General features: G+C 42.8%; 2 protein-coding genes and 1 long non-coding RNA gene across 5 annotated transcripts in view; 1 reads left to right on the top strand and 2 right to left on the bottom strand.

Annotated features, from left to right (window-relative positions):
* Window positions 1–8,711, top strand: part of ENG (endoglin) — a 98,382-nt gene extending 89,671 nt beyond the window's left edge. The window contains exons 14-15 of the mRNA XM_030207958.1: window positions 5,940–6,041; window positions 6,469–8,711. Of these exons, the coding sequence (XP_030063818.1) occupies window positions 5,940–6,041; window positions 6,469–6,587 (221 nt within the window). The 3' untranslated portion in view covers window positions 6,588–8,711. The remainder of the gene's footprint in view (window positions 1–5,939; window positions 6,042–6,468) is intronic.
* Window positions 620–11,060, bottom strand: LOC115473196. The gene is made up of 3 exons (XR_003942616.1): window positions 10,495–11,060; window positions 4,720–4,730; window positions 620–630 (listed from the first exon to the last, which is right to left on the bottom strand). It is a non-coding gene; the product is annotated as an uncharacterized LOC115473196 (long non-coding RNA).
* Window positions 11,061–21,980: 10,920 nt separating this feature from the next.
* FPGS (folylpolyglutamate synthase) overlaps window positions 21,981–26,110 on the bottom strand; it is a 41,918-nt gene continuing 37,788 nt past the window's right edge. For all 3 annotated transcript variants that reach the window (XM_030207955.1, XM_030207956.1, XM_030207957.1), the window contains exon 15: window positions 21,981–25,158. In XM_030207955.1, coding sequence (XP_030063815.1) covers window positions 24,722–25,158 — 437 coding nt within the window. In that variant the 3' untranslated portion in view covers window positions 21,981–24,721. The remainder of the gene's footprint in view (window positions 25,159–26,110) is intronic.

The raw sequence follows: 26,110 nt of genomic DNA, 5'->3' as shown, positions 1-26,110 counted from the left end.
GCGCACTATGTAGGTGTGACGGACTGCTGAAAAATAGGGGTTGGCACCATCAGAAGTCCATCTGGGGGAGCGGTTGCTCCCCTGGCTCCTCACCTAGCTTCGCCTCTGCTTACAGAATAGCTCATAGCCAGAATATAATTTACACATCTATGTGTTCACATATGTTCATAAATGACTCAAATACCATCATTTACACATTATTTTATTTTTATATTAATTTATTTATTTGGATTTAGCTCAGACTTTTTTTCAGTAGTAGTTAAAGGTGAGTGACATTCAGGTACACTGGCTATTTCCCTGTCCCTGGAGGGCTCACAATCTATGTTTGTACCTGAGGCATTGGAGGGTTAAGTGACTTGCCCAAGATCACAAAGAGTAGCAGTGGGATTTAAACCAGGCACCTCTGGATGTCAAGGACCAGTGCTATAACCACTAGGCCACTCCTTGTCATGTACTTGTCACTTAATATTAGGCTGCTCCTTACAGAATCAGCTCCTAAAAGTGCAGCACTTGGGTGGAGATAGAACAGAGTTGCAATGTATGTGTCCTCTATGAAATATATACACAGAGTATGCATATATTTGTGCCTGCCTTGGAACAGTTGTAAATTTGTGCGAGCACATTTGAATGCTGCTGTGAGCTGATTTCATGCTACCTTCATAAAATAGGTGCAGTTTTGGAACATTTTGATAGAAAATAGAGAAAATGATCAAGGAAGACAAAGACGTAGCAGAGAGATTAAATGAATTATTTGCTTCGGTCTTCACCGAGGAAGATTTGGGTGGGATACCGGTGTCGGAAATGGTATTTCAAGCGGACGAGTCAGAGAAACTTACTGAATTCACGGTAAACCTGGAGGACGTAATGGGGCAGTTTGGCAAACTGAAGAGTAGCAAATCACCTGGACCGGATGGTATTCATCCTAGAGTACTGATAGAACTGAAAAATGAACTTGCGGAGCTACTGTTAGTGATATGCAATTTGTCCTTAAAATCGACCGTGGTACCGGAAGATTGGAGGGTTGCCAATGTAACACCGATTTTTAAAAAAGGTTCCAGGGGAGATCCGGGAAATTGTAGACCGGTGATTCTGATGTCGGTAATGGGGAAAATGGTAGAGGCTATTATTAAAAACAAAATTACAGAGCACATCCGAGGACATGGATTACTGAGACTGTGGGGAAATCTTGCCTGACCAATTTACTTCAATTCTTTGAAGGAGTAAACAAACATGTGGACAAAGGGGAGCCGGTTGATATTGTGTATCTGGATTTTCAAAAGGCGTTTGACAAGGTGCCTCATGAAAGGCTACAGAGGAAATTGGAGGGTCATAGGATAGGAGGTAATGTCTTATTGTGGATTAAAAACTGGTTGAAGGATAGGAAACAGAGAGTGGGATTAAATGGGCAGTATTCACAATGGAGAAGGGTAGTTAGTGGGGTTCCTCAGAGGTCAGTGCTAGGACCGCTGCTCTTTAATATATTTACGGTATAAATGATTTAGAGATGGGAGTAACTAGTGAGGTAATTAAATTTGCTGATGACACAAAGTTATTCAAAGTCGTTAATTCGCGAGAGGATTATAGAAGGACCTTACGAGACTGGGAGACTGGGCGGCTAAATGGCAGATGATGTTTAATGTGAGCAAGTGTAAGGTGATGCATGTGGGGAAAAAAGAACCCGAATTATAGCTACGTCATGCAAGGTTCCACGTTAGGAGTTACGGACCAAGAAAGGGATCTGGGTGTCGTCGTTGATAATACACTGAAACCTTCTGCTCAGTGTGCTGCTGTGGCTAGGAAAGCGAATACAATGTTGGGTATTATTAGGAAAGGTATAGAAAACAGGTGTGAGGATGTTATAATGCCGTTGTATCGTTCCATGGTGCGACCGCACCTTCAGTATTGTGTCCAATTCTGGTCGCTGCATCTCAAGAAACATATAGTGGAACGACTTTCCTATGAAGAAAAACTAAGGAGGCTAGGGCTTTTCAGCTTGGAGAAGAGACAGCTGAGGGGAGACATGATAGAGGTATATAAAATAATGAGTGGAGTGGAACAGGTGGATGTGAAGCGTCTGTTCACACTTTCCAAAAATAGTAGGACTAGGGGGCATGCGATAAAACTACAGTGTAGTACATTTAAAACAAATAGGAGAAAAATTTTCTTCACCCAACGCGTAATTAAACTCTGGAATTCGTTGCCGGAGAATGTGGTAAAGGCGGTTAGCTTGGCAGAGTTTAAAAAAGGGTTTGGACAGTTTCCTAAAGGATAAGTCCATAGACCGCTACTAAATGGACTTGGGAAAAATCCACAATTTCGGGAATAACATGTATAGAATGTTTGTATGTTTGGGAAGCTGCCAGGTGCCCTTGACCTGGATTGGCCGCTGTCGGGGACAGGATGCTGGGCTTGATGGGCCTTTGGTCTTTTCCCAGTATGGCATTACGTATGTACTTATGATGGCAGATAATGCTCATACAGACTATAAAGTCTGTCCATCCTGTTATAAAATTACCAGAGTCTATTTCAAAGTTAGTTTCTTACTATTTTGATCTGAATGAAACTCCAGAAATTCCAAAGCAAGCAGTATGGGACACAACTATGGCAGTCATAACAGGACAGCTTTGTTTCTTAAAAAAACCAATTAAGATATGATTTTGTGTGTCTTAGAGGATTAAAAAAAAATCTCACCCATGTGCTGAAAGACAAATGGAAACAGTTGAGTGGACTTCTTGAAAGGAAGTTAGAGTTGTTGTTTTTTTATATTTGTTTGTTTATTTATTTACTTTACAAAGAGCAAAGTGAAAAGTCTGGAAAATCAAATAAATCACCATGGTACGATATTTCTTTGAAGGGGAATCACTGCCATTTCAAGGGGTCAGAGCCTGTGGGAAACCACATAGTTGGATCACCCCTGCTGGTGCCTCTGGATTTTGGAACTGGGATTTTCCCACAGAGTCAAAGAGCAATGTTTTTGCACAGGGAAGGGAAGGCTTGGGGCCCCCATGTTCTCTGGCTCCTATTTCAACTTAGTTTGTGTTGTTAATTCACTAGGCATTTTGCCTTCAGCAGGAGGCGCCTTGAAAAATACGTGATTACTTGCACGTCCTAGGATTTGGTTTCTTGCACAAGGGTCCACATGCAACCATTGCAAAATCCCAGTCATAGGACTCCCACTGCTGAGGGAGGCCAATTCTAGTTTAACTTGTAATCTGTGTTGTTTTAAAGCAGAATACCAATATGAAAATAAATAAATAAATGTGATGTTTAGATTGCAGGAATCTCAGCAAGGGTGTGGACCTGGAGTCCATATCTTGGGTCACGGTCACAGTGGCCATAACTTTTGGGGGATGGAGGGTTGCATTGTTAGAATTAGGTCACCAGGGAGAATGGAGCAAGTTCAACAGATGTTGGGTGATTAATTGCCTGGAGACAAGAGATGTCAAGAGAGTTCCATCACGTTTTTATGTCCTGGCCTCTCATAGTGGCCTAGTGGTTAGGGTGGTGGACTTTGGTCCTGGGGAACTGAGGAACTGAGTTCGATTCCCACTTCAGGCACAGGCAGCTCCTTGTGACTCTGGGCAAGTCACCCTCCATTGCCCCATGTAAGCCACATTGAGCCTGCCATGATTGGGAAAGCGCAGGGTACAAATATAACAAAAATAAAAAAATAGTCACAGTCATAAGAACAAAAGCATTGAGAATCAACAGCTACCTGGGTCTAGTCAATCTGGTTGAGCTGGGGTATGCATATCTAAGGCTCAAGGTAGGAAGCCCCTTCAATTCTTGCAAGGCAGGGGAATTCTGCATTGGGGTTCAGTACTCCTGGAAGATCCTCCCGCTTCTAGCTTACAGTCTGGCACTTGAGAGGTCACATCTTAGGAAGAAGGGGTACACGGTAGGGATCATCTTTACCTTATTGCAGGTGAGGAAGAGGTCCACATTTCTAGATTACATTAATCTGGAGAGTTAATGAGGGCTAGCTAGGGGAGGCAAAGGCTTGAGGGTGGCTGACTGGCTTGATGGATGGTGAGGGCTACTTGGGGGAGGGGGTTAGGGGCTGGATTGTGGCTGACTGGCTTGCTAGGTGATGAGGGTTACTGGGGTGGGGGTGTTGGGCCTCAGCACTATCAATTTAAGGTGTGAGAGAGACCATGGAATGGGGGAGAGGGAAAGCAAAAAACAGACTGGGTGATAAGGGGGAAACTGCTGGTTGTGTATTTCTTCCAGTGGCCTACAGGGGTACATTAAGGGCTTGATTTCTTGAGGTTTTCTTTTCCCTTTGACATGGAATAGGAAAGTAAATCAGGCCCTAAAGTAGATGTAGTAGACCTTAGAGAGGAGTAATTCCCCATCACCCACACTCCTCAACTTCAGAGAAGACCATGGAGGTGGGAGAGGGCAGATCTCAGCTACTGGCTTCTAAATCCAAAGAAAATTATCCCTAGATCCCATTGTAATTCTTCTTTGTCTATAGTCTAGAGCAGTGATTCCCAAGCCTGTCCTGGGGACCCCCGGCCAGTCAGGTTTTCAGGATATCCACAATGAATATTCATGAGAGAGATTTGCATGCACTGCCTCCATGATATGCAAATCTATCTCATGAACATTCAGGACTAGCTTGGGAACCACTGGTCTACAGGACTACCTTCTACCAGAGGCAAAATTAAATTAGTCACTCACATGTTGATTGCCAACAAGCATAATGTAGTCTGCCACTGCAGATCATCCTCAGCTCCCTTATTGGGTTTTTGGTTGCATTTATTATAGAAAATATACACCATGAAGCTTGTAAGATTTGTGTTATGATGATCCAAAAGTTGAGACTTTTCAGTTGAAGACTGGTTAGCATTGAGCACACATAAATGTAGATACAAAAATGGAATTCTATAGTGGTGGTTAGGGCTGGGGTGGGGGGGCACAATATTATATACATAAAGGAAATTAGATCTGTTCTAGCTTTGAAATGTGTTGTGTGTCATTTGCACTTCTATCCTAATTCCAAACCTTATTCTTTAGGTTTCTTGTCTACCCAGTTCTACTTATGTCATATGAAACTGTTACATATTTATATGACTGTTGTGCGATTTGCGAATTTTTAAAGAATTTGGTGAATAAACATATGGAGGTCTAATAACCAAAACACTATTAAAAGCATTGACATTCTTCATGAAAGATAAACATTTAAATCTGTCTTTAGTCTGATATCTGCTCCATTCCTACATTAAAGACAGAAACTGCACAGGCAGACATGCCATCAAATCCTGCAATGTTGGGGTATGATGTCAAATAAATAAGCATTCTTGTAAAATCCAACTGAAAAAAATGCTTATGTTATATACTTATGGAACAGAATGGTTTCTGTGACGTTGGAACTGTCAGCAGAACTGGGCTATGTACACTCTTCTTGTAAGACCTGTCTTACTCCCAGCGCCGATTCAAAATGGCTGCCGAGAGTTCAAGCAGTGACCTTGCAAGACTTCTGCAGAACTCTCGGCAGCCATTTTGAAGTGGCACTGGGAGCAAGACAGTTTGCAGCTGCACCGGGCAGGAAAGAGGGGGCTCTTTCCTTCCCCGAAGAGGTCACTAAACTACCAGGGCACTACACTAAGGTAAAGGAGGGGAGGATGGAACACCCTAAGGCCCGCCTGCCTGCAAATCTGGACAAACGGGGCAGGCTGACAAAACCCACCAGGATGCCCGACCGTGTCCTCAAAAAGACTCTATACCATTATTCAGCTTTTTTCCCCAAGAAAGAGCGTAGCTGGTAGGGCGCTAAGCTGCACTGCTGGACTGGGGGGGAGGGGCCTGGACTGCAGGGGAGGGGGGAATCCACAAAACTTCACCCAGGGCCCTAAATATGGTTCATTTGGCCCCAGGGTCTACACAAAGTGGTGTATACAGTGGTTTCTGACAGATTTCTGCCCTTCTTTTGATAGTGTCTGGCCTTGGCATGGTGGCAGTGCTGAGTATCACCTTTGGAGCCTTTTTGACTGGTGCTTTGCTCACGGCTGCACTCTGGTGCATTTACTCACACACACGTAAGTACCTACAGTTTCAGTATTAATTAGGCCAAAGCAGTGGAAGCCAAAAGATAAGAGAATTATCTCAGGGCTGAACGTAATAATTAGGTCTGACACCACATATCAGAAGAATTCTTTGCCTAAGGATTTATCACTTCTGGACTCATATGCTCTCTTTCGTCATTCTCTCAAGATGTTATTTGGAAACTTTTATAACTGATTGAGATACTCACTTATTTTTCAGTCTGACCAGCGTTTAATGTCTCTAAGTTTGTTTTGTAGCTCCCAGACAAATTTCTGGCTCGTGTAGTTTAACCTACTATGTAATCTGCTTTGAACCTCCAGGGAACTAGTGGAAATAAATGCTGGATTAGATTAGAAGTGAATTTGTTCCTGGATGAAAAGCTGAAGTATCTACTTTTAATGTTTATTTAATTGTTCTCAGGTCCCCCAGCAAAGCCACAGCCAGTTCCTGGGAACCAGGCGGCCTCAGAAAGCAGCAGTGCCAACCACAGCATTGGAAGCACACAGAGTACCCCCTGTTCCACCAGCAGTATGGCATAGCGAGGGCATTGGCTCCTGCAGTCCACTTCCAAGCAACTGTTTGATTCCAGGAAAATGTCTCCTCTCCAGCAGTGGTAAAATGGAGGGCTCCACTGGACTTCAGCCACCCAGGACTATATGATACTGAAGCAGTGGGGAGATACCAGGTCCTCATGCTGTGTGCCAGTTACACATATCCTGCTTGTGAGGGGAGGGAGGAGGGGCCTTTACAATTCGTAATCAATTACTGGGGCTTGAGATCCTCTTGTTGTGGTAAGAATGAGCTCAGTCACCAGTTTTGGACAGCAGCAATACAATTACAATAACACAGTAAAAAAAAAAAAAATAAAGTGCCCACATCCCTCTTACAGAGAGGCAAGTGGCTCACGACAACCAATTAATATATGTAAGTAGTACTGTACCTTACCCCACAGAGACATTCCTAAGAAGAATCCATGGCACAGTGAATTTAATGCAGCATTGTTTACTGATGGAAATTCAAGGAGATGGTCGTCTTATCATAAGAAACAGTAAATCATGTCAATTTTCTTTTTAGAATACTATACAACTATATGCAAAAATATGTTCTCCAAGGCCAAGAGCCATACAAAGCCCTCAAAACATGGGCAACATCACTGGAGCCCAGTGCAAGAACACTACTGCAGCCTAGGTTTCTAGAACTTAAGAGCACACTCGCTGTGCATGCGAACCGCTATTGTATAGAGCCAGCCATATGTCCATTTTCCCACATCATGTCAGACTTCCTATTCAACTGATTTTGACCTTTTGTAAGTTTTCATTTTAGTATCCTGTCACGGTTGTGTGGTACTTTTCCTAATAAAGACATAGGTTTTTCATACATTTCAAGGTTCCTTTAATTTTTCACATTCTACTCGGTGCAGGCCTCATTGAGGCCTTGAGTGCCTGTTCAGGTAATTTTCATCCCTGATTCATTTTTTTGCTGTGACAATTTTTCCAGAAGATATGTCCCAAAAGAGAGGCTTTAAAAAAATGCACCCAGTGCAAGGACACCAGTATCCTTGTCATGTCCCTAGTGGAGGCCACCCTCTGCTCTAGTCTATCTTCAAATGCAGTCATCCCCTCCTAAGCACCAGCCACGTTTCCCCAAATGCTACCCACAGCAGCTCCAGCATCTTCCCTTGGTCATGCCCCTGTGGAAACAGGAAGTTACATCAAAGTGGGAAGATGCAAGATCTGGTGCAGGTAGCATTAGGGGGACATGATGTTGACACTCAGAAGGCGACAACCGCATTTAAAGGTAGATTGGGAGGGTGGTCTGAGAGAGGGGGGGGGGGGGATGCCAGACCCAGTCATGGAGGTTTTGGCCGCTGCAAGGGAGCAGATGAGGCAGGCTTGGTGCCTTGAGCCAGCCCTCCAGAGAAAGTACTTGCAGATAATAAATGTTAAACCACACTTATTGTAGCACGGAAAAACAGTATATCAAATCCATTACTCTTTAACACAGAAAATTTCCTAAATACCCCAAATTAAATTTAAATAATCCCTATAACTTTCTAATATAAAAATGTTCTCACTATTAAACCAATGCCTGGGATAAAAACTTCAACTCTTCCTCCCCAACTCGGATTGCAAGCAGGTAAAATAGGCACAGACCTAATCAGTTACAGAGTAGTACAATCTAACTACTGTTCAGGTAACCAGGTTTTAACCAGTTTAAAAACTTTATAAAATTCCTTTCCAATCTAATAATCCTTGCAACTTTGTTCCAATAATTAGGGGCTAAAAGTTTCATTCAATGTACTTTTCTTGGACAGTGATAATCTACATTATCCTTATTTAAACTCCATTGGTGAAACATATTGCACAGATCTCACAATGCACAGGAATATTGACAGTATTCACAGGATGAAATGGTGCTATACCCTTAATGATTTTAAAAACAGTAGTCAAAAGCTCAAATCTGATTTGATAAACTACAGGTAACCAGTATAACTCTTTCAAAGTTAGAGTAGCCTTATCACATCTCTTGGCTCGTTTGATAAGTTTAACTGCGTGTTATAGATTAATTGTAATCTAGCCAGTGATGATTTTACTCACTCCAACATCCTATATAATAATTCTCACCTCCAATGTTCTGACTTGCAGCCTGGGACCGTGGCTCATTCCGAGTTGGTCTGCTAGGCTCCGTAGATCAGTCTGACATCACCGTAGCCATTATGATGTCAACTTCAGAACCCGGGGGGGGGGGGGGGGAATATGCCTCACAGCTGATCCATGTCCAGAGGAGGGTCGCTGGACATGGGTGGCTGGAGGGGGGGGCAGGGGAGAGAGGAGGTTCGCTGGACATGGGTGGCTGCAGTGAGCGCGGGGGAGAGGAGGGTCACTGGACATGGGTGGCTACAGGGGGAGAGGAGGGTCGCTGGACATGGGTGGCTGCAGGGAAGCCGAGGAAAACCTTGCTAGCGCCCGTTTCTTTTGTGTCAGAAACGGGCCTTTTTTACTAGTAAATCAGATTACAATAAACCAATTGGCCTATATTATCACGTACAAGTCTTTCTCTGATAAATATGATCTTATTTGTGTAATCAATTTCATTCACCATAAAGAGTTTTATAGGATTTTAAAGATCTGATAATCCATAGAAAAATGGGAATCAATATGACTCACAAAAAAAGTTGTTAACAGAACCTCTCCAGTGTGAAAATACCAAAATATAAAATGTATATTAAAGGAAGGCAAAATTCTCAGCGTCCCACACTTATTTTAAATCAGCAAAAATATAATAGGATCATAATACAATCATTGGAACTGTCATGCCACAAGTTTCAAAAGATATAATGGAGAAAGACCCAACCTCATAACATCAGGGCCCAAAATACTCCAAACTTGAATTTCACACACACTGGTTCTGCAAAATGTAACACCAACAACAACAACAAAAAAATTCTTCATGGCATTTGTTATTTGCATAGAAACAGTCAAAGATATCCAATCTTTTCCAGTTTCTCAAATCACTTAGTCCATCTTGTCCTGTCAAGGAAGGGCCCCTTGTTTCACCAATAGGTGCATCAGAGCAGCATTCTTTCCCAGTTTGGGCAGGTTTGCTGAATAGAAGCATGCTCCTCTGATACAGCTATTGGCGAAACAAGGGGCCCTTGTTGGGACAAGATGGACTAAGTGATTTGAAAAATTGGAAAGGGTTGCATATCTTTGACTGTTATGTGGGTGAGAGTGACATGCATGCATAGTAAGCCTGCTCAAAAGTTTTGGACAACTAGGCTGGAGTAGTGTTACTATACCAGGCTCCATCGATTATGTCACCTATGTTGTGAGGACTTGTACTCTGCTGTCCATGGAGAACATCTGCTACAGGTAAGTAATTTGGTTATACTTCAAGAAAGAAAATAATGCAGTGGATCTTTCTTTCTATGACAAACCTGGGAATGCTTCCCACTTTTGTTATAAAAGAGCCTTCTGTATAAAGCTAACCCCCATCTGTTTGTTATAATCATGCTACAAACTTGTTTGGAAAATGCCAGATACCATTAATGAGAGGATAGAAGTAGATGTGATTATTTCCAGTTCTCTAGCACAGAATCAGCAATTGGTTTTTTTTTTTCTCATGCTGTGAACCAGCTTGTTCATATCCACTGTCTTGTGCTGCAGTTATTAGTCTGTCATCTGAAGTTTGCATTTATTTATCCTTAAAACACTCCCGTGTGAGGGTTTGATTCTGCTTCTAGCTGCTGAACTAACGCTGTAGTTCCTACTGTGTGTTTATGTTTTAGCCAGTTGTGTTCTCTTGTTTACTGATCTAGTTCTTTCAATGAGGTTTTTTTTTCCTCTCTTTTTGCAAATTCTTTTGGTTCTTTCCCCACATGTGGATTCTCATTCTGTTCTGCTAGATACAGCAGAATACTTATCCTAGTTTAAGAACAGTGAGTACTTTGGTTCTTTATTTACCCAGGGCAGGATTATGGTATGGGCAAATTAAGCACATGCCTACAAGCCAGGCAGTTGCAGGGCCCCTCTCAGCTGTACTAGTTCATTGGCTCCCAAGGCAGAGTCCAGCTGCTATTAGAAAGTGTTCGGGAAGACCAGCACCATCATTATCCACAGAGGCTTGTCTGTTCTCCTCAATACCTGTATATTGTCTTCCACACAGGGGCCCATGTAGGAGTTTTAAAATGTGTTTTTTAATATTATAACAGAAGGTCCATCACATTTGTTTGCCTAAGGCCTACCAAAGGGTTAATCTTGCTCTGGGTATCCATGGAAGGTTATGCTGTGAAATCTAAGAGCCATGCCCTCTGCAGCTCTCTATGTGCAATCCAGGGCCGATCTTAGGCATGGGCAACAGGGGCAGTTGCACAGGGCCCCGCATTTCTGGCACGCCTGTCCTCCTGTCTTGGAACACCTCCTTGCTCCGTTCCTTAATGTGAATCCACATTTCAGTAGAGAGCATCAGGCAGCGGCAGCGATTTTCATATCCCATCAGCTGCCAAGCCCAGAGCCTCCTCGCTGCTGCTTCCAGAAGGGCAGGACACAGCAGCGAGGAGGCTCTGGGCTCGGCAGCTCACAGGATATGAAAATCGCTGTTGCTGTCTGCCACTCTCTACTGAAACGTGGTGGATGCACATCAAGGTATGGGATGAGGTGGGGTTTCCGAGAGCTCTAAACCTCCTTTTAAACTCTGATAAGTTATGGATTATGGTAGCGGGCGCAGGAGGGGGGTGCAGGCGTGGGGCCCCACTGAACTGATCTGCACAGGGCCCCACAATTGCTAAGACCGGCCCTAGTGCAATCTATAAGGGCCATACCCTCTCCAGCTCTTGCAGTGTCCAGTCTCGTTACAGGAGTTGGCAGATATAGAGGACTATTTTTTTCTTAGATACAACTTTTTGAGATTTTTCTTCAAGCCAGTTTACAATTCTAAAATTGGACTCAGTACCTGGATTACAAGTTGTTTTGATAGTTTGTATCTTGTGTGCTGTTAATGCACTTTTTAATTGTAGTTTGTCTCCTGCTCTCTACTAAACTTTTCTCCCAGTAATTTGTACATGCTCCTAGATTTCTATATACACCTTCCTCATTAAGTACTGCAGGTGCTCCCTCCTCAGGAAATACATTCCTGCAGTCAACATTTACCCATCTCCTACCTTTCATATATTGCCTTCCTCCTCCTTTCACACACCAAGAAATAGAAGTCTTGTTTTTTTAAGATTTCATCTTTCTGAAGTCTCTTTACTACCCTCACTTTCTCCATTTATCACTACTTTAATTTCATTATATACATTATTACCCTCCTTGAGTTTTTCTTTTGTTCCCCCCCCCCCCCCCCCAATAGATATCTGATACATTTTATCAGTGCATCTTTTCTAGCAAAAAAGGTGCTGGTACTCAAATGCCAGGCCACCCTTCAGGGGTGGGGTGACCACTGAGGGACCCACCCCACAATAGCCAGGCCCCCTGCAACCAGTCACAGAATCTATAACAAGACAGAATTGGTGTGTAGAGCCTGAGCTCTTTCATTAAAACTTGGGGTCCTTGGGTCAATTTTAGCAGACAATGGAAAAGGTGCCGGTACTCAGTACCCCCAAGTACTCCCACAAAAAAAGCCCTGCATTTTATCACCCTTGTATTACTACTGCCTATGCGCTTTAACTTCTTCCTTTTCTTGTCATTGTTAGATGCAGCCAATCTCCTTTAAAAACCTCCAGGCTAGTTTTACTTCAAAACTTGTATTATCCAAAAATCTCATCTCTCAATAGTGCTGCTTTAAGGAAGAGGTACAGCAGAGCCAGTTTCAGTGCAACATGTGAATGTGTAATGTTTAAGTGCCAGCAACAGTGCCTTCTGCTCTGGGCTTTATACGAAGTCAGCTTATTGAAGCCCAGAACAGAAGGGGCAAAAATCCATCATCTCACAAGTTGAACATTAATACACAACTTCTCATATTTAGCATATTCATACTGTCATTTTATGAATGTAAACCCCCTTCCCAGTGCCCATTTCTCCCCAGGGCCGCCGAGAGACTGGGCCAGGCCCAGGACAGGGCCGTCCCCCACCCACCACTGGGCCCTCTGCGCAGACCTTAAGCGCCTCACCTTCGAAAGCACAGCAAGCAGCGGCAGACCACTTCTTCCTTCCGTGTCCCGCCCTTGCCTGACGTAACCCGTAAGGGCGGGACACGGAAGGAAGGAGTGGTCTGCCGCCGCTTGCTGTGCTTTCGAAGGTGAGGCACTTAAATTCAATGCCAGGGAGCTACGGCGGGCAGGCCTGACTGCGGCGGCGGCGCCAGCCCCCCCTCTCGGCAGCCCTATTTCTCCCACACACCCACTTAAAATTTCTAAATTGTTCAACAATTCACTGTAGACCCACATCGATAATGTCTGCTCTGTGCCTTTAATTATAACTTCTTAATATGAATTATACTGCAATATTATTGACCGTAACCATAGGAAAGCAGACTATTGTCCCCTACAGAAGTATACTGTGAGCCACAACATTTGGGGTCATGTTCTATTTTACCTTTTATTTCCATGTTTATTGCCACTGTGAGAGGACAGAATAATGTACAGGGACTTGGGGTGGGGGAGAGGGAGGAAATACTACAGCAAAAGCTAATTTGAGTTGAATATTAAGTGTAGGAAGGGCCTATTTTATACCGTTAACATTATGGGAGGGAGGGGAGATAATTTTATGAGAGGGCAACTGTGGAACAAGGTCTATGAAGCACTTAGTTTAACCCTATATTTATGAAGCATACATAGGCACCTATGTGCGTTTAATAAAATAGGCTCTTGAAACCAGCCTATACAGTGCACACATATACCTGCTTCAAAGCTGGTGTTAATCTGTGCATGTACTCTACATGGGTTACTGCATATCCCATAAAATATACATGTACATCACAACTGCACCCACACTACAGTCCTGCATACACCTATGCGTACTACACATACTGGAAGTGCAGCTTTATAAAAGGCATTTGCTGTGGGTAAGACAGACTTTATATTCAGAAAAAGCTTTATAAATTCACCCCTTAATGACTTACCAAGTAAGCTATATTCCTTGGTTCATACCAGAATGTACTGAAAGAGGCCAGAATCTAGTCTCTTAGTTCAATCAATTACATTTTCACTCTAATACATGAATGTAGTTTACATTTTAAAATCACCTTGAAGGAAAGACACCGGTGGGCAAGCTGGAGCCCATCTTGGGTAGGGGAAGGATTGTTCTACAAATGTGTTGATGTTAGGGTCGGTTACACTGACAGTGGTGATTCAGCATGCGCTGTAGGGCTTGTTTGGTCTCAACCACGTCTACTGTAAGATCTCTTGCTCTGAATAATGGATAGCACATTGGCTGATTTACAGTTAAATGATGCATATCTGCCTAGGTTTATGTAGTTCTGCATGGCTCAAGTGCAGAAGCCAGATTTTTAGAATCAAACCTATATCTTACGTATGTCAATAAGCAACATCGCTAAAGAATCATCTAGTTACCTGTTCATTCTTGTATGAAAAACTACAATGATCTTTCAGTGGGAATTTCAAGACAGATATCTATTTCCTCCCTATCAGAGCTGAAGGAGGAACATGTGTGGGCTGTAATAATCTAAGTGCATCATTCTTATGTAATTCTTATAGTTGTCTAATAGAATCTAGTTACCTCAAAGACCAATATAGCTCCTCAGAATCTGCACTAAAGTACAAATAATATGCACTCACCCTTATACAAACATCCAACACCCTGCAGTAACAATGCCTAACTGAATTAATGAAAACCTTTCAGCAGGATTAGATGTAATAGCTGCACAGCAGCTAGTGTAAAGGAACAAAGGGGAGGCCATAAGCACCTGCTTGCATCAGTCCTCTTTCAGATATCTAAAATATTTTGGAAAATTGGGGAGAAATGGGAGCAAAAAAGGGACCCATTCTCTAATGCACTACCAAGACTTTCAGGTTATTTAAGAAATATTTCTATTTTACATTTGTAGCAGCTTAACACTATTTATTAAAATGATTGTGATTATGTCATGGGGCTTTGTTCTAATGTTTAATGTGCAAGGTTTGACTCGTGTCTAAGGGAATTCTACAGTGCAAAGTTGTTACATGTTCAAGAATAAAGTTTAAGAAACTTTTTTTTTTTGCACTTTGCTGTTATTGTTTAAGTGCCATGCGTCCTTCCTGGACAAATACCTATATGCCTTCAAACTTAAGGAGACCAGCTTCCCAACAACAAAACTCAATCTCTTGCACAGTAAAAAAGCACAGAGGGTGCCATGTGGTAATATATTGCTCGCTGTTAGCAAGGCTTTCTGAAGGAGTACTGAGATCAGATGAAGACTGCAAGTTTTAAGTGAACATTGCTTTGCTGGGACACTGGGTGACGAAACTGGGAAAGAAGAGAGATTGTGGGGTTACCAATACATTCCTGTCTTTTTTCACCTCCCCCAAACAAATGCCCCAATTTTTAGCTTGTTATTCCAACCAAAAGAACAAGGGAGATTTTTCTCACAAGTTTGGAATTTAAATATAGAGGGGATTAAGCTTTCCCCTTGCAAGGCACTGACTAATCAATAAAAATATACCAAATACATTTTGAAGACATTTACATTGGCTTAAACATTCTGTATTCTCTTAGCAAGACTGAATAACTAACTCACCACTATTAGAATGTGTGGATGCGCAGATGGTGCAGGGAAGAAGGGCTTTAGATTTGTTAGGAGCTAGGTGACATTTTGGGAAAGGCATGGAGTCTATTCTAAAACGCAGAGTTGCTTTTCAGTAGAACGAGGTCTCCATAGATAGCAGGACAATAAAGACAAATTTCTGGCGACGTCTTCTGCCATCTGCCAGTAAGTACCCTCTTTAGCCTGGGAGCATTGTAAAAGTTTTGTAGGCATGCACCCTATTTCTTGCACTTGTCAGTCAACTCTGCATCCCTCAAATATTCCAAGCTGAGATAATTGCATTCTAAACTTCCTGTTGTCCCTTTGGTCCACGCACAATTTCCTTTTTTTTTTTTTTTTGGTTAGAGGGGTCACTGGCAGGATGATGTATCTGCATTATCCTGCTGGCTACAGAGAACCCCTAGTACAGGTAAGCAACTCCACTTTCTCTGGTGAAAGCCAGTACAATGCAGGCACACCTCTGTTGACTGCCAAGCTAAGGTTTTCCCTGGCATATTCTATGAGCATTGTAGCAACCTGTGAAACAATCTGGGTGATTGAAAGCTTAAGCGAATAAACTATGCAGAACAGTTTAGCTGAATCAACTGTCTGGCCTGGAAGACGAGTCCAAGGAGTAGTGCTTCATGGAAGTATAGACTGAAGTCCAGGAAGCAACTTTGCAAATATCTGTGAGGGATATGGATTGTAGGTTTGGCACCAAGGATATTAATCCTGCAAGCAGGAGTCAATGAAATTGGCCATTCACAAGGAGAGGGTGCACTAAGGAACTCATTTTCAAAGAGCTTAGACTTACAAAGTTCCATAGGTTACTATTAACTTTGTAAGTCTAAGGGCTTTGAAAATACACCTCTTAGTGGCCCAACTGCACCAGGTGGAAGGAGACAAAGTTGTGAAGAAATCCTGTGGTCTTTGGTGTGAGAGAGATTAATATAGCAGGGCTCTTCTGCTGTCTAGGGAATGGAGGGAGATTTCTCCTGGATGAGTCAGAGTTAAGGTAGTTCACTGAGCAACTAAGAATGTTGGAAATACATTTGTAGTTGGTGCACTGCAATCCTGGTATCCAACATAGCTCTCCTTGGTAGACTTTTTTTTTTACTGGGTCTAGCCATTTTGGTTCCTTGCCTGGTGTTCCATTTTCAACACACTGAATGGGGTAATAATTGTGGTATATCAGGGCCTAAAGCAATCTGTACATTATACTTCTGTTTCCCTTCTGAGAAGTACAGAGGTGTTCATTTGCTCACCAGACAATGTCTCGGGAAGTGTGCTATCTGCCTGGTGCCAAGACCTGGGACATTACAGAGGGTTTGCTAAAACTCAAGTAGCCTCCAGTGTTACCCATCCATGCAGACATGAATGATAGTTAGGTATCCCACACTTCATGGCTCTGGGAAACAGGGTGAAGCAGAGATGCCTGGGTGGTGCTTTCATTGATCCTCCCTGTCAAAGGTAAAGGCTAAAGCAGAGAGGCTTATATTTTGGCAATGAATACAGGGCTGTACAGATGGTGTCAGAATGTTTCAGCTTCATGGACCATGGGATGATTTTCCAAGGGCTACTGAGCAGAGATACTGTCCACCTATCAAAGGAGTGTTCTGCAGCAGACTGTCTAACCCACTGAAGAGAGTTTTAAACTAGGATTGTCAGGAATGGGTTAAGTAAAACATTAAATACCTGTATAGAAAGGGAAAGGATAACATCTGGAAGGGAATTAATGCCTGTAGTATGAGAAATAAGGTTCATCCAGAGGGTGTGATGGAAATGGATGACTTGGATTAGTGATCATCATAGAAAAGTATGACTGGGATATAGTTAGACTTGGCTATAATTTATTCAGGAGAGACAGGGTAGGAAGAAAGGGAGGTGTGGTGTTATATATTAAAGATAATAGTAAAGCTACAGAATTGCAGAACTTAGAGGAGGAGGAACTGTGGGTTATGTTAAAAAGAGGGAATAGAACATACATTTACACTACTATGAGTATACAAGCCTCCTTCACAAGCAGAAGAGGCAGAGAGATTTAACTTTAAAGACATTTACAATATAGCTATGAAAGCGGTAGTACAACTAAGGTGAAATTGTGTCTTATCTGATAGCGGGTGTTATCCCCTCCTACCAGCAGGTGGAGGTAGAGAAACTGATCTTTTCCAATGAACTCACTGGTATAACCTGCTGATGCTGAGTGGAAAACTCCAGTATGCATCTACCAAAGCAGCAGAAGATCCCCTTGTAACACACACCCATACCCCATCAACCGCTGCAGCTGCAATGATCATTAAGTGAGCATAACACCACAGCTGTGGCACTTGCTACCTTGCTTTCTAATAATTGGAGACCTGATGGTAGGAGAATAACCAAAAGGGACACTAATACCAGGGTACAAATTAAACTGCAGTAATAAGATGGAGCAAAATGGTAGAGGGATTGGCAAAGTATTGAGTTAAACAGAATAAAATTCTACAAGAAACCCAAAAGTAGTGTGCAGCCTTTATGGACAGTAGTGGCATATCACTAACTGCCACTTGGCTAGAACAAACAGATAAAATGCTAACAATTTTGGAATGCGAACACATTTTTGAAATCACCCATTATTGTGTTCTGATACTCTAGTACTGACAGGGTAAACATCACATCAGGCTATACTAGGGAGATAAGTCTCTAGCTGAAATAGAGCAGTTGGTCAAAAACTGACAAGAGGAGCTATTTTAGACTTAATCCTTAATAGAATGTGAGATTTAGCACAAGAGGTAATGGCATTGGGGCCACTTGACAGTAAGCTAGAGCTGTACTGAATAGTATATTTTACTATTCAGCCACATATGAAAAATATTATTTGGCCAAATTATGAATACTGGACATTGAGCTTTAACATAAATAATAAAAGAAGCAAAGTGAAATCAGAGATCAAGTGTTTATTTCAGTAGGATTTAGCACCATAGAGCCCCGGATTATTCGTATTCAAATTTAAATCGCTATTCCCATGTCACTCTGAGGTGAAGCACTGGCTGCCATGTCAGGGGAATCTGAAGGCCATGGTAAAATGCCACCGACATGCACTTCTGCAAGCTGTTTCCCTTCTCTCGCCTTCCCCAACCTACAATACAGGCAAGCTGGCTGGAAGAAACACGTCAGGCTCTGCAGCAGGATCACCACTAATTGACTCTGCAGAAGCCACCATCACATACTGGAAAAAAGCCCCGCATCTGATACGGGATTCCACACAGGCCTGGCAGGAGCCCCCCGCCAGGAGAACCGCCAAAACAGAACCCTGTGTGCTGCTCCGGACAGAAAAATAAGAGGGAGACTTACCAATACCGAGCCCCACCAGCCCCGCTCTCATCACTTTGTCGAACAAGAATCATCCCCAATGAAGGGTAGGAATGGCTGTTTCTCTTTTTTTGGCCAGGACACAGGCTTCAAGGGACAGGGTTCTGGAACCTCCAGGCAGTGGCGTAGCTACAGGTGGGCCTAGGTGGGCTACAGCCCATCCAATTTGAACTCAGGCCCACCCAAAATTGTGGCACTCTTGCTGTGGTTGGTGGGAATCCTTCTCCTCAGGCAGCCAATACTCTTCCAAATGGCATCTGGCACCACACACCGGCCCCTCTGCACATGCTCAGTTGTCACCCATGCGGAAGCACTGAGCATGTATGGACTACTGGCAGCAGCGTCAGCTCAAGTTAAGTGCTGCCAGCTGCTGTTTGGAAGGAGGAGGAAATCTTCAGCTGGTGCAGTTTGGGAATCCCCACCAGCTCAGGTATTTAATATTTTGTATTTGAGGGTAGACAGAGACGCAGAATGCAGAGCGTAGGGGGGCTCAATTCCATGCCCATCCATTTTGGCCTCAGGCCCACCCAAAATTGGCTGTCTGGCTACGCCCCTGCCTCCAGGGATGACTTCCTGAGGAGACAAGTGCTCAACAAGCTCAGCTAGGAGCCAGCTGACCAACTGGACCAGCAGCAGCCTATCCAGAGTTCAAGGCTGAATGCTATGATAATCCACCTGCTGGAGACAGAAAATACTGAAGGGCTGAACTACCTGGCTAGGGTTAGAAGCTTCAGGTCATTTCTATGTTCTCTATCTCCACCTGCTGGTCAACTGAAACGACTAACCAACAAGTACTGGAAAAGTGTAAGGACGATGTGTAAGCAAATCATTTATCATCATCAATTTGTCTGCCTTTCTCTGTACTTTTTCTAGTTCCACTATACTTTTGAGATAGGGCAAGCTGAGAACTGCACACAAGCACTTAAGGTGAGTCACACCATGGAGCAATATTCTGCATTCCTTTCTGAATGTTCTGTTTACTTTTCTGGACACTGATGCACACCAAACTAAGGATTTCAACAAGATGCTGTCCTGGGTCATGGTACTAATTATTAGGAAACGAATGGAGAATGTCTTTGGCTCCCACTTAAGGAACGCATCACGTTCAAGGTCTGCATGATTGTCCACAAAATCATCCACGCAGACGCCCCAACCTATATGCTAAAACTTGTGGACTTACCGCCCAGAAATGCCAAAAGATCATCGCGCAAATTTCTGACTCTACACTTCCCCAACTGCAAAGGACTAAAATACAAGCTGATGCATGCAACTACCTTCTCTTACTTGAGCACGTTGTGGAATGCACTACCTACTACCTTAAAAACTATCAAAGAAATAACCAACTTTCGAAAATCTCTGAAGACACATCTGTTCAACAAGGTTCACAAAGAAAACCCATAACCTTACTAAATCACCTCGCCAACTCGCCAGCGACAGTCTAATTTCTTTAACGTTTTTATTTATCCATCTAGACCTTTTCTTCTTTCCCTATTTAACACTTCTACATCACTAATCATATCTAATATCCTTGAAAGGCAAAACCATAAAAAGACTATGTAAGCCACATTGAGCCTGCAAATGGGTGGGAAAATGTGGGATATAAATGCAATAAATAAATAAATAAAATAATGCCTCTATATATTGCTACATGGTGTAGCCTGCACCTTAAGTATTGCATACAATTCTGATCATTGCATCTCAAAAAAGATAGTGGAATAAAAGTTACAGAGAATTACAACCAAAATGATAAATGGCAGGAACAACTCTCCTATGAGGGAAGACTAATGAGGCTAGGAATCTTCAATTTGGAGAAGATACAGCTAAGGGGAGATGATAGAAGTCTCTAAAATCGTAAGTGAAGTGGAATGCAAGCCTGTTTATTCTTTCAAAAAGTAAAAAGACTAGAAAAAAATGTAACGAGGTTACTAAACACCACATTTAAAACAAATAGGAGTACATATTTTTTCACTCAATACACAGTTAAACTCTGGAATTTGTTGCTGGATGTAAAAGCAGTTAGCATAACAAGGTTTTTTTTTTTAAAAAAGGAGTAAGTCTACAAACTATTAAGGTGGGCTTGGGACAAGCATATGATTCTGACAGTTTTTTTGTGACCTGGATTGGTCACTGATGGAAACAAGGTTCTGGGCTTCATGGATCTTTGGTCTGACCCACTATGGCAATTCTTATGTTACTGGAATACAAACATTTAAAAAAAAAACCCACTTTCTAACAGTAGTACTGAAACATTTTGGAATTTTACATTGTTGATCAGGTGAAAAATTATCCCCCTTTTGCTCAGAATTAAGACCAAGTTCTACACTGGCAATTGTCTCACCTTTACACTGGTTAGTGCCTAAAAAGTAGCCTACATAACGGGAGTTGGTAATTGCTACTTAGATAACCAGGGATTAGTTGAAGTGAAAAGGTGGTATTTACTTCTAAACTCTTGAAAGGTCAAGTATGTGATCTTAGTTAGCTGGACTGTAGGACACTTATCTTAAAGCCTTCTGTCCAACAGGAATGCTGAGGGATATTGGAGAGAGAAGATGGCTGCCTCTAGTGAGTCCCTGCATAGATTAAATCTCACTGCAGACTTCCGTCTAGTCCAGGGAGGCCCATACCACCCAGACATGCTATTTGGGCAAGGAGAGTGAGTTTGGATCAGCCAAATACTTATACATTGGACTGGCCACTGTCGGAGACAGATGCAGAGGTCTGACACAGCATGGCTTTTCTTATGTTCTTATAAAAATAAAAAATAATAATAATAATTAAAAAAAAAAAAAACAACTTATGGTTATACTGGTCAGTTCACTGGCCTCCACTCAACACTGTTCAAGATTTGGATCAGCCTGTGTTGAGTAGCTGGATGAGCACAGAGATCAGTTTCACACTGGGAAGAGCAGCATGAACTGTCCTGCTAATTTATGCTTTGTAGATGTAAGACTACAGGTTCAATTGCTGTCAGGCAGTGGTGTAGGGCTCAGGCCCACCCAACAGTAGCACATGTTTAGCGGTAGCTGATGGAGATCCCAAGCTCTGTCAGCTGAAGACTTTCCCCTGATAGTAACAAAATTCTACTCTCCACAATACTGGCACCTGCGCATGCTCAGTTTTCAGTGCATGCCTGCTGCAGACTGCCAAGGTGGAATTTTCCTGCCAGCTGAGATATTTTTTTGGTGGGGGTGGAGGGGGGGGGGGGGGGGGGGGGGGGGAGAACATTTGGTGCCCACCCACTTCTTAACTAGGCCCACCCAAAATCTGTTTTCTGGCTACGCCCCTGCTGTCAGGTGCCATCTTTCAAATGCATTAACCCGTAAAACTCACAGCATTTGAAAAAAAAGAACTTACATTTGCAATAAAACCTGGGTTAATTTAATTTTACAAACAATTTTAAGAGCCTGGAAAGATTAAAGTGATTGTTTTATTTTAAACAATTCCAGTACCACATTAAAATAGATTCCGTACAATAACTCTAATATGATTTTGTTCTCTGTAAGGTGTTAGCATGTTCACAAGAGCTCCAGTACCACATTAAAATAGATTCCGTACAATAATTCTAATATGATTTTGTTCTCTGTAAGGTGTTAGCATGTTCACAAGAGCTTCCTCATTCAAGGAATGAACAAAAACTCTCCAGCTACGTGTCACAAAATCAACTTCACCCCTTTGGAGGCAATGCAGAGGAGGAACCTCAGCTGAGTTCAGGATTCCAAAAGAAGCTTTGGTGCATGGGCCCCCACCTGAGAACCATCAGATGACTGGATAACAGATGGGAACATACATAACATAAAAAATCCTCATACCAGACCCCAGCCCTGCTTCCAATTTAGCTAGAAGCCCCAAGGGAGCAGGAGGAAACTGCTAAATCCTCTCCCCCCCCCCCCCCCCCCCCCAAAAAAAAAAAAAAAAAAGTTCAGGTTGTCACACTTTTCCTGCCTTTGATATCTGCTTGTATACATACCCCCAGCACAGGTAAGAAGTCAGAGAAAGACTAAAAACCTTTTTTTTTTTTTTAAAGCTGGCTGTAATGGAGAACTAGATGAGATGGACATAACAGCTCTTGGGAAAGGTGGCAGTAATTGATCTGGATAAACAAGACAGAGACTGCACTCTGGGAAGCACTGGCTTAGATGGATGTGTGCTTCAGTGGGTTTATCAGCTGAGAGCAATAGGCAGATCAGATTCAGGGCAAGGAGTGGCAACTAGTTAAGAATGGATGTGTGCCTTTCAGGTCAAAGAACTTAGGGACACTAGTCAGAGTGGATGAATTGGTTGGAGACAACAGATGTGTACATGAGTCGCAGGGCAGTAACCAGCTCAGGTGACAGGTAGGGGACCACTAATTTGCTTTCACAAGCGCTGGTATGAGAGGGGCAACCAGCCACAATGTTACAGTACAAGATACAAAACCAAAAATTTACAGAACAAGAACCCTTAAGACTTTGCCTGAAGTCTGAAATGCGCTGGGCCTGTGTATGGGAATGATGTGGTATGTGAAATAAATTGAAACAGATGCCCAGTGCTCCCTTGTTAAAAGCATGGGTTAAGAATAAAAGAACTGTTTATCTTAAAATCAAACTAATAAGTGCTTGTATCATTACTGTACCCAGCATTACGCACACACAAGACTTTCACACTACCAGAAGCTTCTTTTCTTCCTATATTTTCCTTATCTGTAAAGGACATATTGATGCACGTAAACCATTAATTTTTATTACTAGAGGTAGAAATATGAAAAATAAGGTAGGTAGAAATGTAGAAATATGTAACAAAATGCCAAATGGAGTCCAAGAATACAGATATTCATAGTGTTTCAGGAGTTGTTTCTAGCACAAGCCCCACCCATGTGAGACTGAATGTAAATAATGAAGGAAAGCTGGACACCAAGACGGAGCCACACTGCAACTCTACAGCCTGAGGTCACTCATGGAATTTAAACACACCAGGGCCTCTCATGGCGCCAATCTGATAGGTCTACAAAAGTTTATGGCAGCCAATGTTACCCTGACTCCACTGGGAGGTCAAACTATCAAGCAGAACGTGGGCAGGCAGCCAAGGTAAGAGTGTAAGACAATGCAAGGAAAGCGCATGTCACTGCCCCTGGACCTGCCTTCCGGCCTTTCAAAGAACTCAAATTCCACTCATCTTGCAAGGTTCCTTCGCTGCCAAAGAAACTTCCTAATTAATTTCTTTTTAAGTGAGACAGCAGGATCCTTTCCAGTTCTGTTGCAAGAAAAACAACTTAAGAGACTTGGCAGAATGTATGTATCATAGATGTATATAGCAACAAAACAAGAAATGATTCAAGAGAGTACACAAGTGACCCCAGGCACAAGCGTATCAATCCCACTGTGCTCAAAAGCTGAATGAACCCTGGCACTTGTGAGGGGGACCTTGCCATGCTCAAAACACGAGTGTGGATCTTAGTGCCGGAGAAGGGACAGGATTGGGAGAGAGTTGATAGCCATTGACTTTTACAAAAAATTGGAAGGATGTGCATCCTCCTTCAATTATCTTATTACGTGAGTTTAAAGGAGTTTAAACTATTTTGGCAGATGTTGCTCTGCAGGGTAATGTTAACAAGGGGGGGGTCCATATACTGTGGGATTTATAACTACTCCTAACTACTGCTTTCATACACTACCTCCCCTCAAACCTTCAAAAACAATGTGTGTGACAGAGTCTAGAAATGAAAATTCAAATAGACAGATCTTATTTATTTAAACATCAGAGAGGAGAGAAAATGTACCAATCTCAGACCAGGGACTAAGGAACATACTAGTCTCAACCCACTGGCGGGGGGATCAGCTCTGTGCTAACCTCAAACTGCTGCTAAGTGGGATGCTATGAAAACAGAAGCATGCCAATACCAGCCTATGGGGGTGGAGGGGACATGAAATGTGCCAGTCATTGATTGTGGGGACAAAGAAGGGACATCAAAAATGGCAAATCTTGGCCTAGTCCATTGACTCATGTTCAAGTCCACAGTTTGATGTGGCCAGCAGTGTTTGTATGCACCACAGAGACGAGCAATGACTTCCTGTTTTTAGCGGAGGCATGCTGACTGGGGTAGAAGGGGCTAAGTAATGAGGGTGCTGCTAATCCCAGCCTAGGGAACAAAGAACCTGGCTGACCATCTTCTCTACTGGGACAATGATTGATCAAGCAGCTTCAAGACACCACCCACAAGATGGAGACTTCCTGTAACAAGCACCTGGATAGAAGCAGCTTCCTGCAGTAGAACTGCCCCACTGCTAGCCACAGGATGTTGGTGCAGGGCTTTGGTCACCAGTGAACACTGGAAGGCCGGGTCTCTGCCCTGTGTCACCCACTGCAGTGCCTGCGAGATACTCGGAAACACCAACGAACTGGAGTTTAACAGGCGTTCTGTGACAGGTACCAAGAGCAGCCCATGGCCACGAAGGCTGGCTTTCTTCATAAGGCTCTCTTCTAGCTCAAGGGGGGCTGCAGACCAGAGATCCAGTCCAACCTTCTCTTCCATCAGCTGATTCCAATGCCTCTGGTTCTCCAAACAGCGACTGAGAACATTTTCCAGAGTCACATTATAATTCTGCTGATCTAAAGAAAAAAAACAAAACAAAAACTAGTACAGCACAGGACACATAGAGCAAAGTCTAAGTTCTCTAGTCACTGTGGGATTTGTACTAGCTGTGCTGGGTCCTGTATAGGTGTGGGATGAAGTATTCAGGTCAGAACTGCAGCTTAGCTCACTCACACCAAGGGAATCCCTTATTCCTGCCTTCTCTGTCCACACTGCTCTTTTAGTAATGTACTGCGGGGTTTTTTTTCCAAGTCATTTTTATTGATTTTCTATTATAAAAACAGTGTCATAAGCTATACCTTATCATAATACACTATATGTTATTGCAAATCATAATACACTCATGTTTCATTCCCCATTTACCTATCTGCCCATTTGTTTTTAAAGGGATGTCACTTGTAAATTTTCATATATTATAACGAAGCAAAAACCAAAAGCATAAAAACACAGTGTTAAGGTAAATGAGTTCATAGTCAGGATACATTCTCCTCTTGGCATCCCATGCTCAGACCTGTAAGCTAACACTTTGTCTGGTTTCTATTACCTCTATGGAACATGCTTTCCATTACCACTATGGAACATGGAGTGGAGGAGTAGCCTAGTGGTTAGTGCAGTGGACTTTGATCCTGGGGAACTGAGTTCGATTCCCACTGCAGCTCCTTGTGACTCTGGGCAAGTCACTTAACCCTCCATTGCCCCTGGAACAAATAGTACCTGAATATAATATGTAAACCGCTTTGAATGTAGTTGCAAAAAACCACAGAAAGGCGGTATATCAAGTCCCATTTCCCTTTCCCCCTTCTTCAGCTCCCTTCAATTACTTGGTCCCCTCCATCACTGTAATTCCTCCTACAGGCCCATAACATAGTAGATGACAGCAGAAAAAGACCGGCATGGTCCATCCAGTCTGCCCAACAAGATAAACTCATATGTGCTACTTTTTGTGTATACCTTACCTTGATTTGTACC

The sequence above is a fragment of the Microcaecilia unicolor genome, chromosome 6 (genome assembly GCF_901765095.1).
Source record: "Microcaecilia unicolor chromosome 6, aMicUni1.1, whole genome shotgun sequence".
In the NCBI taxonomy this organism is placed as follows: Eukaryota; Metazoa; Chordata; class Amphibia; order Gymnophiona; family Siphonopidae; genus Microcaecilia; species Microcaecilia unicolor.
The sequence above is the reverse complement of the archived record's forward strand: the minus strand, read 5'-3'. Positions and strand labels throughout refer to the sequence as shown.